The following is a 17,718-nucleotide window of genomic DNA, read 5'->3' on the forward strand; positions in this document are numbered from 1 at the left end:
ATCCTCCACCGCGCCCACTTATGACGTCATTGGATCTCGCCGGGCTCTTCCGGGTTTGTGTGTTGTCACATGTAAACACTGAGTTTAGACTTTGTGAATGAGCACTGGTCTCTTCTCCGCCGCTGTGTCGCCTCCACGTCAAACCCTGAGTGAGTGAGGTGAAACATTCACTGACTGTTATCGTCGAGTAAAAAACTCCTACATGCTAACACGCGACGCTAACGCCAGCCGCCGGTGAAGTCGGAGCCGAGTCGTGAGGAGATGGGGTCTGTCCGCTGGGCTTTCCGCTGCGGACCGTGGACACCGAACCGGGGCGAGTGGCTGCTCGCGGCCCGCTGCGTCCAGAGAGAGGAGAAGGACAGGATCGGACAGTTCGTGTTCGCCAAGGATGCGAAGTCAGCCATGGTGAGTCCTACTGTGAACTTCATCTGTGAACTTTCTGTCTCCAGTGTTTCTTTTCTTTGATTCTTTTAGTTGTAAATGTAACTAAAATAACATCCTATGTTAAATGTGATCTATAATCTGCATTTACATATCTAATATTTTTAATATTAACATTTACCACATACAATTTACCTTACCATAGTACTTTTATCATGGTCACTTTACATTGCAATATTTTCTTATTTCATTTATGCCTTGCTGTACTATTCATGTCATGGTCACTTACTTTTTGCAATGTTATTTATATCATGGTCACTTACTTTGATAATATTACTTATACACTTTACATTACAATACTTTTTATACCATGCCACTCTTGGTGGCACCCTTTTGCACATTGTCTGTTGCAGGTCGATTGTTTTCTTTTTTACTGTGTAGGTTACAGAAATTTCTGTCTGTTGTTTTGTGTTATTGCCTTTTCCATTTTAATTTCTGTAGTGTATACTACACTTTCTCTCTGCTGCTGTAACATGTAAATTTCCCCGTTGTGGGATGAATAAAGTATATCTAATCTAATCTAATCTAATAATTAATCCTAGGGATGTTTTCACTTGTGTGTTTCATCTAAATCGTAAGAATTGTGGTTCTCTTTACCCTAGAATGGCTCTTTATATTTAAATACTTTATATGTACATCAGGAGCAGGTCCTGTCTACAGAGGCCACCATGTTTTTCACATTAGTCCAGACTGGACAAACTAAATCTTTCAGTTGTTATGACAACTGAAGCTACCACAGGTCCTCTGTCATGTTTGGAAGGGGAGGGTGAGGTGAGGGGTGTCCAGCTGCAATATTCAACTTCACCACTAGATGTCACCAAATGCTACACAATGAACCTTTAATTGTATTTAGTTCACCTCCTTATTATTTGTATTCTTATTATTGTTATTATTATCCTGTGGAGACATTTCTCCATATAATATTGAAACTAATTTGTCTGCACGATCAAGCTGTCCCTTTGTTTCGCGGTTATCTCACTATTCACTTTTCATGTTGTTTTTTTCTGCTCTATATCTCTGGTAATAGGGTGTTTATGATGCACAGAAATATTTTTGTTGTGAGTGTAAAGTTGTGTTTGTTCTCTGGTTATTCATGGTTCTGTGTTTGTGTTTAACGTTTATGACATGTCTCCACTTCCCCTCACCACATCATGATACCTCTGTATGTGTGGTTGTCTGTTGTCAGGCTGGCAGATTGTTGCTCCGGAAGTTTATCTGTGAGAGGATGGGGGTCCCCTGGTCACGGATCAGACTGGAGAGATCTCCCAGAGGGAGGCCTTACCTGGCAGCCCCGCTGAAGGTTCATCAGATTTAAATCCTCATATTCCTATAAACACCTCTTCATCATGTCTCTTCTCTTTGACTGATACATGCACTGTAGAAATGGTAAATGGTCTGCATGACCTTAACAAACATTTCTCTAGTCCTGATGACCAATCAAAGCTTGTTACTGTACAGTTTTGTCATTCACTTATTGACACCCACATTCATACAGTGCATCTATGTGCAGCACACGTCACTTACACACTTCATGGTTCAGTATCTTGAGAAAGGTCACTCCAACACATGTAATGGGGGAAACTGACCGTCATCCGTCTGGTTAGTGGACGACTGTCTCCACCTTCCTGAGCTACAGCTTCCTCAGGAAGGAAGAGATGTTTAGTGTGTCTGTTTGTCACCACATTATTCATACTTACATTTGACTTCTCGTTCCACATTCAGCATCTATATTCATACACATTCAGTTTAGACACTTTATGATGTAGTTGTAACCTGAAACATGAATTCATTATTGTGAGTATTATTAATAATAATGTACTAATAATGAGCACTCTGAAGGAGGCTGGAGGATAGAAAGATAATATATATATAATATATATATTTATTAAATTCTCTTGCCCATCAACACTTGAGTAGTGAAATCACCCAAGTCTTTCATAGTATTTCAAATGGGGAAATATATACAAAACCCACTGAACTGGAGGTTTTATGTACTTGCTCAGCACTGTGAACCTTGACGGTTGCAATATAAGTTCAATACATATATACTTTCAAATGTATTAAGTTAGACCAAACTGTTTAACTTAGTAGAATAAATCAGAGATGTTATATAGTCAGTATATATTAGTATATATAGTTAGTTTTGTTATATAATAGAAATATAATAGATCTCCCTTCTTCCTGTCTCAACTCCAGGTCAGTTCAGATTCAGGTGGTGTCTGGAGTTTCAACCTCTCCCACCAGGGAGACTACGCTGTGCTGGCTGCAGATCAGGGGGTGCAGGTGGGCGTGGATATCATGAAAACCACAATGCCAGGTAAATAAATACAGTTGTCAATAGTTGCTGATACAGCTGCGTAAATTTCACTAAAAAATGTTTTGCCGACAGAGAAATAGAACACTCCATGAACACTTTCTCTCTGTCGCTGTTTTGTGTCTCAGACAAACAGAAAAAAATATTTTCATATTGAACTTTAGTTGTGACACTATTCAAGCCACAAATACAGATAAATAAATAAATGTAATGATTTTACTAATGTCTGGATAAAAGCATAAAAATCAAACTAAGACCATGTGTGTCGGTTTTATTTCAACCATCTCATCCATACCAGTGCTAATAAACCCATAACAATCAGATCTGACAGCAGACGGCAGATATTACAGTTTTTCACAATTGTTAAAACACGTTTTTTGAATCCTCCTGTCCTTTTCTCAGAATTCTAAACACAAAACTCTTTTCTCAAACTACATTCATAAAATCTCTGATTCTTTTTGCTAAATCACACCATCACCTCAAAATAGTTTCACATGTGCTCAAAACCGAACAATGTTGTCAGATCTTGCACGAATCGATCAAAATAGAAAGACTGCTGAGCTGTCATTAAACACTACACCAAAAAATTGAAAACACACTGGTCAAGGCATGTTGCTCATGGAGAAATGTTTATTGGTCACAATAAAGTACAGTTGATCATTGAGCTTCATTGAGCGTCATCCTGTCTTTGGGCTGGGTCAGGCCACAGCACTTCATCCACATCACACGTTATATTTGCCCTTGTCAGGCAACGGGGAAAAAACCCTAGTGTGCCGTACCCAGCCCTGACACATCTCCTCAACCCTGATGTCATCACAGGCTAGTTCCATGGCCTCAAGAAGATTACTGTGAGCCTGGTGTAGGGCTGTCGCTCGTACACCTTCCATCTCCAAGTGGACAAAAACTCCTCTATTGCATTGAGGAAGGGAGAGTACGGTGGCAAGTATAGGTTAATGACATTCTGATTCATATTGAACCATTCTCTGACTTGGACAGCACGGTGAAAACTAACATTGTCCCAAATTATAACACAAATAAGCCGCTCCATCATCTCATGTTCCTGCTGTTCATTTGCAGACAACACATCTCTAAGAGCACCAAGAAAGGTGAGAAGGTGCTGGGTGTTATATGGCCCCAGAGTGGCATGATGGTGAAGAACACCCCGGTTGCTTATAGCAGCACACAGTGTTATATTACTGTACCACCATCAGAAATTGCTTCCTCTCCCTCCTCTTCCTCTGCCTCCTTCTTGTCCTCTACCTCCTCTTACACGCACTCGTCCTCTGTGTCTTTGATCCATTGTTGTCATGAGCTTGCAGGACCAACCTGCTTGCACTCTGAACTTATATTGGTTGTCATGTTGTATTTTGAATCCTTGTGTTCAATGGATGACACATGTGTTTCATTTGTGTTCATATTTTGCCACTGGTTTATACCATTATGCGTCACAAGTGCATCACAGTGACAACTGTTTTATTGCATGAGAATGTGTTAAGAGTTTTGCAAAAGGAAAGACTGAGATCTGCAGATAGTGTTTTACTAGGTGAAGATAGTTTATGGTTTTGTCAAAATGATGCTCAATTTTGTGAATGAGTTTAGAGAACTGAGCAACTGATTCACACAACAGGAATTAGTGTTTTAGCAATTCAGAAAAACTGTATTTTGCTAGTGTAATTCCCAAGTTGACCACAAAGGTTCACTGTTGTATTACGGATGGAACCAGTTGGACGTGTGTGTGTGTGTGTGTGTGTGTGTGTGTGTGTGTGTGTGTGTGTGTGTGTGTGTGTGTGTGTGTGTGTGTGTGTGTGTGTGTGTGTGTGTGTGTGTGTGTGTGAGACATATTTAGCTTTTTTTTAATTCAAGAACACATATGTTTGGAAACTGACGCCTTCTTTCAGCTTCTCACCACACTTCTCTTCTGTCTCCACCCACCCCCGACCTCCCCACCCCTCTTTCTCTGCCTCCAGGTAGCAGGTCTGTGCCGGAGTTTTTCCGCATCATGACTCGTCAGTTTACAGTGTACGAGTGGGGCATCATCCAATCAGCTGGCTCGGAGCACCAGCAACTCGCTGCGTTCTACCGCCACTGGGTAACCATGGCAACCATACTACCTTGTCACATTGCATCGCTGCTGGGCCCTGCGGGCGGTGTTGTTGTTTTTTTCTCTGTGTGTGTTAGAAGAAAACATTGGAATAAATCAGTCAATCAATCGATCACAATTTATTTGTAGCCCATATTCACAAATCACAATTTGTCTAATAGGGCTTAACAAGGTGCGACATCCTTTGTCCTTCAACAAGAGTAAGGCAATGCAAATGTCCTTTAAAAGACATGGGGACACATTTGTACATTGTGCACATTTGTGTGCAAAGTCTGCCCAAGTCAAATTCAGTCTTTTCTTCACTATCTGTCATCTCTCTTGCATTCCCTCCTTAAAGACACAATATTCTGCACACACACACACACACACACACACACACACACACACACAGATGGACAGCGACAGCATTGGTGGTGCTAAGTAAAGATGTGAGATTGAGAGGGTGGCACAGAGACGTCAAGCCCTGATATCATCACCACCCTGTTGACTAATGGCAGAGCTCGATCGTTGCCATAGCGATTAGCCTTGTAATACTGTTATTGTGGCTCATTGGCTGTGGAGCAGGGCTGTTTTTGGTTGGACCCACACAAAGTCCACCTTTTGTATACACACACACAGTTATTCATAGAGTATATGCATCGTTTCCCATCTGTTGTGGTTTTAGTCTGAGAGTCTCAGAGTTTTTGACCCCACTTAACAACAACACACAAACACACACTCTCACAAACACACAATGAAGCCCTCAAAAACACTGTCCTTCTCAGCTCTGCCATATCCCACATTGTTTTCTGCATGGGCCTGTGCTGATTTGCTGCGTGTAACTGATCACGTTCGCTCTGTCTCCACCAAGACCCTGAAGGAGAGCTTCATCAAAGCCATCGGCACAGGTCTAAGCTTCGACCTGCAGAGGGTGGAGTTTCACCTGTCCTCTGAACCGCTCACACAGAACCAGCCGCTACGCCAGACCAAGATGTATCTCGATGAGGAAAAAGAGGAGAACTGGATATTTGAAGTGAGTCTGTATCACGAGTGCAAGTGGACACAAAAACTCCCCAGATTCCTAAAAATCTCGACCTTGTCTTTGTTGTGCATGTTATGATAAATGACAAACTGAAAACCGACTAAAGATGGATGCAATGGTTTAGTCACCACATTTCATAAAAAGTGTGGGCATGCACACATCCCAGAGAGAAACAGCAACATGTCTGTGTTGGAAGCAGTCTGCTGTGTTTCCACTTACTGATCAGGTGCCAGATTTCAAAAGGCATTCTGCCAAGCTGCTTTATATTTTTGTGTTTTCTATTTGTGTTGTAGCTTGTTTCAGATGCAGTGGGCTTTCTCCACCTTTTAGTTATTTAATTTGAATTGTTTGTTCAGTAGTGTTTAAAATAGGTTCTGTATTCTTCCAAATGTTGAGTTTCAGTGTGAAGTCAGAACTAAAAGTTCAATTTCCATGCTTTCAGGGATGCTTGTAGGACAGGGAGGAGATTTCTAAGGTTTTATAGCATCATCTACTGTTTTCATGCACAAGACAAACCATGCACAAGAAGGCCTGTAAGTGAGGAGTAGAAATATGAACATGTACTTTTGGAATGACAACTAGACAATTGTATGAGGAAAATAATGTAATGCAAACAAATCTAAGGCTGCATCCACACTACTATGTTGTAGTTTGAAAATGGCATTTATTATACACCCCCCTTTTGGAAGGGGGTCATGTGATAGCAGCCTGACGAATCGGTAAAGGCTACATCATGACTGAAAAGAGCATATTAGCAAGTGGTTGTGAGTGTTTACGTCATCTTTTCTGAAGAGTTCTACCCGTCCAGGGCCGACAGCTTTTCCAAACGTCTCTGGACTGGATGTTGAAGCAAGATTGTTTTGTAAGCACTTTATAATGATAATGACAACAATAGGTTACATGTATTACAGCAGATGGAGGCAGCCTTGAGAAAATAATGATGTTAAAAGCAGTGACGGTGTGGAGTCCTGGCTGCCCCCTGGAAATCATGTGTGAAGTGAATCACAGGTGGCCCTGCAGAGAAACACACACAAGAGATTGCTCTAGGGGGCCTCTCGAGTGGCCCTTCACCCCTCCAACGCCACCACGAGAGATTACAGGAGTGCACCTCTCTGTCAGAGCAGAACAATCATTGGGTTGCCATCACTCCCCCCGTCTATTCCCCATTTAATTTCATCTTGTCTTCTCTTCGTACCTCTTCCTCTCCACTTTTCCCTTTGATGTTTTCTCCAATATCTCCTCCACTTTCTTTTCCCTTTTCACCCTTCCTTTTACTGTACCTGCCTCCTCCTCTCTCCCCCCCCCCCCCTGTGTTTTTCCTCCCTGTCCCCCCTCCTCTCCCTCCACCTCTCACTCCTCTGCTTCATGCCCGGTGGCAGAGGGATTAGCAAGTGACTGCTAAAAGGTTACCACTGGTTTGAAAAGGCTGATCTTCTCCTCTTTCCTCTCATGGACGTCTAATGCGGTTTTCGTGTCCTTGTTTTCACACCAGGGACTGATAGCTCACTTGCATCGATCACAGTTTGATAGTAATTTGTCCTTGTTTTAACTATAAATTGTCATGAAAAAAAGAAGTGACGGCAACATGCTGTACAGTATGTAGGATGTGTAAAGGGTGCAAATGATGGAGAGATGCAGGTTGTTGGGAATGGAGTGGAGAGAGAGAAGTAGCTCCCACACTCCCACACTGTCTCTCTGTACCGCTACTGTATTTGTTATTCATTTAATATGACATTTCGCTTTAAAGGCCTTCATCAGATGTATGAACTAGCAGATAATTTTTTTTTTTTTCCAATTGGAGATCCACAAAATACAAACGGCCAAAATTAAAAAACCTTCATAAAATGATCAAATAAACAGGTATTTGATACATTAAGTTGACACCTGAATGTTTTCTATCATTTTGAATGATAGGATCTGTGTCCAGATTTACTGGGTTCTTTCTGGGTCCATGTCCCATCCATTCATACAGTTTTATGGAAACCTGCTCTTTTAGTTTATAGGCAATCCTGCTGACTAACAAGCAAACAAACCAACAGACAGGGGCAAAGACATAAACTAACACTAGAATGGCCCTCAGTCAAGCAGATACCTCCAAAAAGACCCTACAGTTGTTTTTAAATCAAGATCCCTGAATTATTCTTTGAGAAAAATACTGTATCTCACAATGTTAAAGAAAGTGTTCTGGATCTGCACTGTAATCTGAATCATTTCATGTGTTATTTCCCGACCTATACCACATCCTTCCACCAGGTGTTATTTTAATCTTTTCAGTTGTTTCTGTGTAATCTTGCTCACAAACCAACAAAGAAACAAACAGGGTTTGGCAATATCAACCTCACACTCACAGGTCATGTGTGCAAGCCTCAAGAAAATGTCATATGTCACAGTCAGGTGTCGTAACACCAAGACACCTGCACCAGACTGCAGCAACAACACGTCCCGAAGAACAGTGACACGTAATTATTTGTGATCAGTGAAAGATTGCAGCGATCTCGACAGGTCAAATGAAGTAAAAATGAATCGATTTCTCAGATTTTTCTCATCAACAAACAGACACACACTCAGCACTAAGGTTTACCAGAGACGTGAGGGGAGCAGCAGTGTTGTTGACCTCACGTCCTCTTGCTCGCTGCCTGCTGATTGGTTGTATCAGGGGGCAGCTATGAGACTTATTACTTCCTGCTGACCCGTGGTGATGTCAAAGATGCTGAGGGACATAATAAGCTAGACACACACATACACACACACACACTTATATTCAAAACACTATATATAGAGAGAGAGAAAAAAATGATTTTGAAGATGACACAAATCTATTTTAATGCAATTCATATTGATTTTTCTCTCCCTACTTTCTACACAAACACACATTAAAACAATATTTTTTCTGAATTAAAGGCCTTTCAACAAAAAAAAAATCACCATTGGTATTTGCAGTAGACGTTACAGAGTAGAACCATTGACTGTACAGGGAGAAACACCCTGTGATGGACAGCTCTCTGAGACTGAGTCACGATTGGTCAAGCATTCATACCGGTGGAACTTAGCGCACTGAGGCTCCAAATGTGTAAGATGGCAGCGTTGATATCCAGGATATTTTGGCCTAAACTCTGGATAGTGGGAGAAAATGGGGAGGCATCATCCATCTTTATATACAGTCACCAAACCCCCCCCAAAAAACATTGAACAGAGAATGGACAATTCAACCGGATTGGATTTACAGTGGGTGTGTGCTACTGAAAAATGTTACCTTGAGATACAAATGCAAATGATTTATGTTAAAGAAATGATGATAAAATCTGCATGAATCCACACAGACAGAGCTTTTGTCACGTGTATTAATCATAAATCCTATTGATTTATTTCTACGACCCCTATAGTGACATTTTTCAGCGGTTCACGGACTTCACCTGCACAAGTTTTTTTCTCTGAATTGATGTGCGACTCGTCAACGCAGCGGTTATCTAACTGCACCTTCACTCCCTCTTCTTAGAAATCATGCAAACAGCTTCTACATGCAGATATCCACATGGATATATTCAAGAGATTATGCATGAGTGGACGCATGCTGGGTTAATGTTTGACTGAACATCTGATAAGGACGCACATATACAGTGTTTGTCATAGTGTGTTAGCTCTGAATTTGAATGAGGTTAAAAGTGTTTTTTTCAGTGTGCGGGCTATACATATATAGCCCGCACACTATATTTCTGCATATGTTGACCTGTGTGTGTGTGTGTGTGTGTGTGTGTGTGTGTGTGTGATTCTGCAGGAGAGCTTGCTGGATGTTGACCATCATGTTGCTGTTGCTCTCGGACCAACAGACAAACCGGACTCTTCAGTAAGTGCACATGATGTTAACGTGTTTAATATTTAATAGTCAGAGTGGCTTTTTCATTTTGTCATGATTAAAAACAAAGTGATTTTTTATTTTATATCTGTCGACTTCATCCTTGTAATATAATGAATTTATTCTCAAAATGTTGTGAATTTTCTTCTAATACAAGTTGCAAGTACTTTTCTTGCCATACGACTTAATTCTTGTAATATTACGACTTAATTCTTTTTATTTTATAACTTCATTCTCGATTTGTAATGTTCTGACTTAATTCTCCTAAAATCATGATTATTGTAAATTTACAACTTTTTTCTTGTAATTTTCAGACTTTATTTATAAAATACTTCATCTTCATTCCTGTAAAATATTTGTTCCTCATAGTATTACAACTCTATTCTGGTATTATTACGACGTTATTCTTCTCATATTACAACTTTATTCTCGAAATCTCAGATTTATTTTTCCGCCCTAACACTAAACAGACTTTAAAATAATATAATCAACCACACTCTTTCTTCTATTTCCCCCTCAGCCTTCATCTCTCCCTCCTCCCACCACATTTACGCTGCTGTCGTTCAGTGACCTCATTGCCTCAGCCTCACCTCTGATGGAGGAAGACCCCGCCTACTGGGACAGCTTCAAGACAAAGACTGAGGGTCCCCAGAGACAGAGAGAGACACACACGTCCAGACAACTTCCTGTCTCACACTGACACTGACGCTGCTTCTTCAACATGAGTCCACTCAAGTTTATTTAAAAAACAGACTCAGAATACATCTTCTATTTTTAGATCCTCACTACACTGGACAGTACATCCAAATATTTAGTTTTGATTCTTGGAATAACACACAGCTTCGTCTCCTTATGTTTTGAGTTTATTTAAAACAGTTTTTCACTCATTAAAAGTATACAGATAATGTTATTACAATACACACTGAGCTAATTATGGATTGTTGCATGCCCCAACAGCTCTTTTCATTGACTGAAACACAGTAAGTATTAAAAAGGTATTTTCCATTCCTGGTGTGGGTAAAGGAGTGAACATGAGTGGATCCAAGATCAATGGGTTTTTCTACTGCCATGAATGAGAATTTTTAATTAAATTTGAATTCAAATTAGACAATCACTTCAAATAAAAATAAAAGTGTAACTTTCAACCCTGTCAGTAAGTAAACAAGAACATGATTGGATGTTAAAATGTTCTGGTATAAACATACAATTGTATATAAAGATGGATGACAAGACAGATTCCAAAAAGTATCGCACCTGGTGCCTGGCTGCAGCATTTGGCCAGAAGTCCTGCCTCCTCCACGTTAGTTTATGGGGCATAGATCTAATAAAATTAAAGTATATGTTAAACATATTTTTCAATGTTTTGTTGTTTTCTAGAATGTTTTCTGTCCTTATTCGTTGGTGTTAAATTGTACAGTAGGTTTGGTTTGAATTCATTATTTGATGCTACAAAAACATTGGGGTGAAACGTCATGATTGACAGCTGAGACTGACTTGTGATTGGTTGAGAATGTTTACAAGATAAGATAAAACTTTATTATTTCTGAAGTCACAAGAATGAGACAAAGGACAGAAGGACAACCCCAAAACATAATGCCTCTGGCCACTGGCACTGGCATTGAGGCATAATCACAATTAAATAAATGAGAATGGAGACACTAAAAAAATACAAAAGTTTAAAAACAGTCAAATTACAAAAACAGAAAAAAGCAATAGACAAACAGTAGGCAGCATTTTAGACCAGAGTTGTGCCTGAATAATGAAGCCAAATAGACACATTGACATGAACCTGCTTTGACAAGCTGATGTGCACACCTGCTGCTCACCGTCACGTCAGATAACCCTCTTTTCTCGTTTTCTATCAGCTTTAATGTTTGTTTGTTCGATCCTTTTTTCGCTCTCACCCTTTTGTTTTCACACTGCAGATTGTACTTTTGTAACTTTAGCATTTGAATGCCATAGAGGGGGATTGTGGGTATTGATGAAATAGCAGCCTGCTGTCCAGATGGCCTCCATGCAGGTCCTTTGTTTGGAAGTGAGAGACACAACCAAGTGCAGCCAGTGTGTCAGAGTCAGTCAGTCAAGTGTGTGTAGGTCAGCGTGTATATATGCATCTACTGTGTATGGACGACGTGAGCTTGTAAACACACACACAAGGCCATCGCCTCCAGCTGGAGTGAATTAGTTTGCCTCCTCACTGTCTTAAATCTTCTGTTCTCCGCAGCGGTGCAGGAGCAGCGGGGTCAGACTGGAGTCATACAGGCTTTCCTCAGAGAGACAGAGGACATTTTTAGTCCCCTCAACTTTACTGCTGTTGTTTTTTCCACATGTGCGATGGAGACAGGAATGCTTTGGGCATCAGACTGAGAGTTTAGTCTGAGGTGACACATGAGACCTGGCTCCGCCGGCTGTCGAGGATAAGAGTGAAGATTCATCTTCTGGAGTTGGAGAACATTTTGTCTCTTGTCTCACATTAGTTTTTCACTGGCACATTTTTTATTCAGATTCTAGGCTCATTCAGTGTTTTTAAGCTTCTTCACGCTTGGTTATATTGTGAGCTTGGTTCTCTGAGTTCTTCTAGACAATACAGAACTTGAAGCTGTAAAGTTGAAACTTATTTGTGATTGGCCAGTGATCCTAATCCCAGAACACGCATGCAGCACATGATCACGTCAAATATCATCTGGGTTTATTAATCATCGATATTCATTGATGAAAAGTGTGTCTGACATACATGATGCTCATGTGCTCGTCAGCACAGGCCACAGTAGTATGGCGGATAATGGAAGGGATGGCTAAGATCATTAGCTAACATACAAATGCTACATATGCAAAATGCATTTTATTTCTACTGAACAATTTTTGAGAATTTTGTGAAACTCAATGTTTGATTTTGAAGTAATTCGAAAGTATTCAGAGTAGATAACATTTGTTTATCCAATGAATTATATTATTAATTACAAAAGTTGCCATGTAAATTGGCCCAAATGTTCATCCACAAGTTTTTATAAAAGGAGAGAATTAAGATCCTGCTTTATGGGACTTTTATACTGTCATCTGTTTTCACCAGGAGTTTCTTTCAACATCAGCGTGCTATTTTTTTAACGTCATTACTCATCGCTTTGTTTATTTTCCCCTCTTGCTGTGTGCAGCCCCACGTGTGATTAGAAAGTCATGCCACATTTGACACAATCAAAGCTCACACGCACACAGACACACACAGGGAAGATATGTAATACTTGCACAACCTAAAAAGAAATATTTACACTTGTTGGCTTGTTGGCTTGCTTAAATAACTGCATTGTGTTGTGTAGTGATGTGTCAGAAACTTGAGGTTCAGTAGCATTTCTTATCAGAACTTGGGGGAAATGACATGAACAGTTTCTAACTGTTGTATTACCCAGGTACACCCAGGTTCATTACATTTGATAAAAATCCATATAAGGGCTTTGTAGCAGAAAGAGAGCGAAGGCTCCTCCGGTCTCGGTTAGAGGAGGCCAACATTTCACTTTTTATAATGTGACACAACTGTTCAGTATGTCAGTAGTCATAACTGGTTGTTTTCCTGATCTTTACAAACCGTCTAAATTACATCTTTGATGTAATTTCATATTTTGAGCATCAGTCTGCTATCCTGTCGTCAATCTCTCTCTTGACAAATCCACTATATTCTCTCTGTGTTTTTGTGTGTGTGTTTGTGTGTGTTTTGCTTTTGGAATCACCATTTTTAGTCTTAGTTTTATTTTAGTTTCTCTAATCCTCCTGTCACCTGCCTGGTTGACATCAGTCAACTAGTTAATCTGATGCAGCAGGGTATCACACGTATTCTTGGTAACCCAGAGTATTAGTGCACAGTCTATGTAAAGACATTACATGCAGCTGAAAGATCAGGGATGACTAGAATCCTAAAACCCAACTGATGCATACTTTAGATCACAGTAGATGACAGACATCCAGGGCTGCATTAATCACCTGTAGATTTGCTGTATCTATAACCTTCACAATGACATTTGAAGGACAATTTATTTATAATTTGAATGACAGTATATATTACTACACATTGCAACACAACTGCATTACCTTAAACCTAACATACACAGCCACCTGAGTGAAAGTTAAGCATCTGTACAGTATCTTGCATTGAAGAGAATTTGAGCTTTTCCCTTATTTTTAAATTCAAAAACGAAGCAAAACCAAAAACTATTGTTGTATCTCACCAAACCAGATTATGGAAACCTTTGAGAGAATAAATTGACTGTGCATTTGCTCTTCATGAATTGTAAAAAGCTACTAAAGCTGTTTTTATTTATTCAGTAGGAAGTGAGTTTGGCTGTGCTCCACACAGCTGCAGGTTATCTGCTGACTGTACGACCTGTGCATAATGCAAAGCTAAACCTAATAATCCTGATGCTTACCGTAATCCTCAGCTCCAACCTCAAATCAGATTCTGAGAACCAACTAAATAATCAATGTCAAGAATTTTACTCATCTTACATGCACACTTTTGCTCACCCTTCTCTTACATGTGCAAAACAAGCAGCCGCGAGACACACAAGCACACATTTGCACAACTTAATCACAACCGCTGTCGCTGCCCTATTTTCCATATGTAACTGGGGCACCTACATCCAGCCAGCTGTATTAATGCAGACCAGTGTGTGTGTGTGTGTGTGTGTGTGTGTTCGTGTTCCCAGCCATCTGCACAAATGCAATCTAGTGCTGCAGGCAGAACTGTAGCATCGGTCCCCTTGTGACCGATGCTACAGAGATTGTGGTTGGGTGTGGAGGCAGCAGGAGAGTTGCTGCAGTTTCCTTAGAGTTTTCCAGAGAAAGAGAGTGATGCAGAGGAAACGGGGAAAGGAAGGCTCTGGAGTAAACAAAAAAAAGTGAGGTAAAGAGAATTGCACAAGGTCACCATAAAAGAAGTTAAGAAGTATAATGTCCAGAGACAAAAAAGATGGTTGGGGTCTTGAGAGTGAGGATTGAATGAATTAAGACCAGAAAGTTACCAGTATCACTCAAAACAAGCAGCATCTTTTGTGGTGAAAAGTGGCAGCTGAAGTCTAACTGAATTATTGGTGAATTCAAGTGTTTTTAAATTGTGACCCTTTGTTATAATTGTGACCCTACATTTATAAACAAAGGGCCCAGGTTGAATTCCCCTTTAAATCTTCATGAAGTTACCCTCGTCCCAAAAGGTGTGGAGGGAGACAGAGTCAGGAGATATTTATCTGGGCTTGGCCCCTCCTTTGATACATTTATCTGATGCATCTTTAGTGGGAAAAAAAACTGTGGAGATCGTCTCTTTTGTCAATGCTGCTGTGATCTTGATTTAAGATTATACACCAGAGACAAGCTCCTTTTTTATTTTACACGTCTTAAAATCTGCTTCAAACCTCTGTTGAACCTGTGTTATTTGTATTTACAGAGAATGTATTGTGGCGTAGTGCAGTAGTATAGATTTTGGTTCACTGTATCTGCTGCCTTTACTCATATACACTGCCACTGCTGAGATTTAAATCCCTGAACTATACTTTAGTGTGCAGTGATACACAAACACACACAGAGTAACACACCGAAGCACTGCAAGTATTATTACATGCTGTTGCCCACACATGCATATTATACACACGGACACACACATCATAGTGAATTATTTTGACAATATGAGTTTCCTGTGGGAGCGGCCATCGTGCACCACACCAAAAAATAATGTGGCAGTTGAGGGTGGGAGATGAAAAGACACGGACACAAGCATTTAAATGCACATTTGCACCATCTCATACTAGTGCATTCACAAACATGCACCGACACACCGAGAAAAGTGTGAGTGGGTGGAGGAGAGGGGTTTCTGCGAAATGACTAGGTGCACATACCTAACAGTTATCAGTGCTTCATCAACTTGCAGCTTTTTGTGAATGAATATTGTACATAAGCTTTGCTGACCACAGTGCTGCCAGAAGACATCCCAGCTTCACTTGATAGTTTGAGAGGCTCGGACTCGTGCATGTCTAACTCGAACCAGCTTGAATCTAGGAAACAAACCCTGTCTGCAGTTGTTAAATTAAGAGTTCAACCTCTAACTCAGTAAATGTTCCCAGATGCACTTTAAGTAAACTGGGAACAACTATAGAAGAGCAAAACTCACCAGGACTCTAACATTTTATTGTACATTATCCTTTACTTGTCCAGCATTTTATTTAGCATGCTTTATTGTATGCATGATTTCTGTATATGGTCTGATAAGGTGGTCCAGTCTGTCAGTTAGCACTGCTGCCTTCCAACATGACGGTCCTCGGTGTGTGTGTGTGTGTGTGTGTGTGTGTGTGTGTGTGTGTGTGTGTGTGTGTGTGTGTGTGTGTGTGTGTGTGTGTGTGTGTGTGTGTGTGTGTGTGTGTGTGTGTGTGTGTGTGTGTTCATTTTTACCTGGGTACTGCAGCTTCCTGGCACAGTCCCAAGACATGCAGAGTGGAGTTTGGTTGATTGGAGAATAAATTCTCAGTGGGTGTTAATGGTTGTTTGTCTCTGTATGTTGGCCCTGTAAATAGACTGGTGACCATTACAGAATGTAACCTGCCTCTCACCCAATGTCAGCTGTGATTGGCTAGGCCAGGTAGTTAAGTGGCCAGTGCCAGAGCTGGCTCGCTCTCAGAGATAAAAGTGTGTTTTGTACAAAAGTGCAGCTTTGCACAAATAGCTTGTGCTCTGCAGCTTCAAGGGGAGGAAAATATTTCACAAATAAAACATATCAAACCACACATACAGAGCTCCAATGTCCAAATATGTTTAGTTGTATTGCCCATCTGGTCAGTTCTTGATAAAACAAAGGTCTTGTCAATGAATAACCCCAAGCTGATTACTGCTCGCATTTAGTTATTATCTCATAGAATAAGATTAGACAGTTCCTTGTCATTCTTTGTTACCACAAAAGGTTGAAGAATTATCAAAACATTAATAAATTCCCAACGTTTTTTTAATCAGCATGTGGATAAATGCACGTACACACACAGAACACTATCATTCTCACACACAGACTCAGTGAGGATTGCAGTGGGATTGTTGTTGCAGCTGAGGAAGATGAATAGATCAAGCTCACAAAGGTCAAATGTCAAACAGGCAAGGGGGAATGTTTGCTGTTAAAGTGTATTTAAACTCTGCACGTGCTTGTAGCAAGCATTGATGTCCATAATATTACACTACATGCTACAAACTGCACAGCATATGTTTATACTATATATGCGTTTATGCAAATGTGTATGAGCCTGAGCCTGTCAAATGTGAAAAGGAGCACAGAAGAAGAGGGTGAAATGAGGAGAATATGAAGAAGTAACATTCCAATCCAATGTTTCCACTTTAATCTTCTTATGATTATGAATCTTGTGTTGTTTTTCTCATGGGGTAAATTCATGTTGCAATCAAACTATCCATGACAGAAAATTAATATCAAAGAAAAACTCATTACACTGTTTTCAGTGTGAAAAAAATCCATTTATCTTTTTGGAAGTGGTTTTGAATTTTAAAGAGATGTGTAATTTTGGCTCATATTGGCATATTTTACACTATTTGTTATGGAAGAAGTACAATGTTTACAGTCTGGCTAGTTTTTTTACAATCAAGAAAACCCAAACAACAATACTTTTTCTAGGTGATAAGGTTCATTTTGACTAATCTTTATTAACAGCTATCTGCATGTGAATGTCAATAAATTAAAAAGCAGATGGCTTTTCAGTCCTCTATTCACTCTGGATTACCTCACAAGCGCCCCTTAACCAACCTGGAAGTTGTGAGAGTATAAGTTCTCCTTATATTAGAAATGATCTGGTTGCTGTCAGAAGACTAGGGGTGGCCCCACAGAAGATAGAGGAGAAAATAAAGCAGTTTTTGAATTACACCTTTCTCTAGTTTAACAAACCCACACTAAATCACTAGCACAGATCAATTGCTGTTGTTAAGCCACATAGCGTAAGGTTCATACAGACATTTTCTAA

General features: G+C 40.1%; 1 protein-coding gene across 1 annotated transcript; it reads left to right on the forward strand.

The window, feature by feature from the left end:
- Positions 1-12: 12 nt before the first annotated feature.
- Positions 13-11,081, forward strand: aasdhppt (aminoadipate-semialdehyde dehydrogenase-phosphopantetheinyl transferase). The gene is made up of 7 exons (XM_069534051.1): positions 13-405; positions 1,628-1,741; positions 2,638-2,758; positions 4,723-4,844; positions 5,707-5,868; positions 9,653-9,721; positions 10,251-11,081. The coding sequence occupies exons 1-7, from the start codon at positions 262-264 to the stop codon at positions 10,428-10,430; spliced, it is 912 nt and encodes a 303-aa protein (XP_069390152.1). The 5' UTR covers positions 13-261; the 3' UTR covers positions 10,431-11,081.
- Positions 11,082-17,718: the final 6,637 nt, after the last annotated feature.

This window comes from Paralichthys olivaceus, chromosome 11 (genome assembly GCF_024713975.1).
Source record: "Paralichthys olivaceus isolate ysfri-2021 chromosome 11, ASM2471397v2, whole genome shotgun sequence".
Taxonomy (NCBI): Eukaryota; Metazoa; Chordata; class Actinopteri; order Pleuronectiformes; family Paralichthyidae; genus Paralichthys; species Paralichthys olivaceus.

What these genes read in the sequence shown, in the direction of transcription:
- aasdhppt (XM_069534051.1), top strand. Translation starts at nt 262, where the DNA reads ATGGGGTCTGTCCGCTGGGCTTTCCGCTGCGGACCGTGGACACCGAAC. An exon ending in AGGATGCGAAGTCAGCCATG is followed by an intron (nt 406 to 1,627) that starts GTGAGTCCTACT and finishes GTCTGTTGTCAG; the next exon opens with GCTGGCAGATTGTTGCTCCG. An exon ending in CTGCGTTCTACCGCCACTGG is followed by an intron (nt 4,845 to 5,706) that starts GTAACCATGGCA and finishes GTCTCCACCAAG; the next exon opens with ACCCTGAAGGAGAGCTTCAT.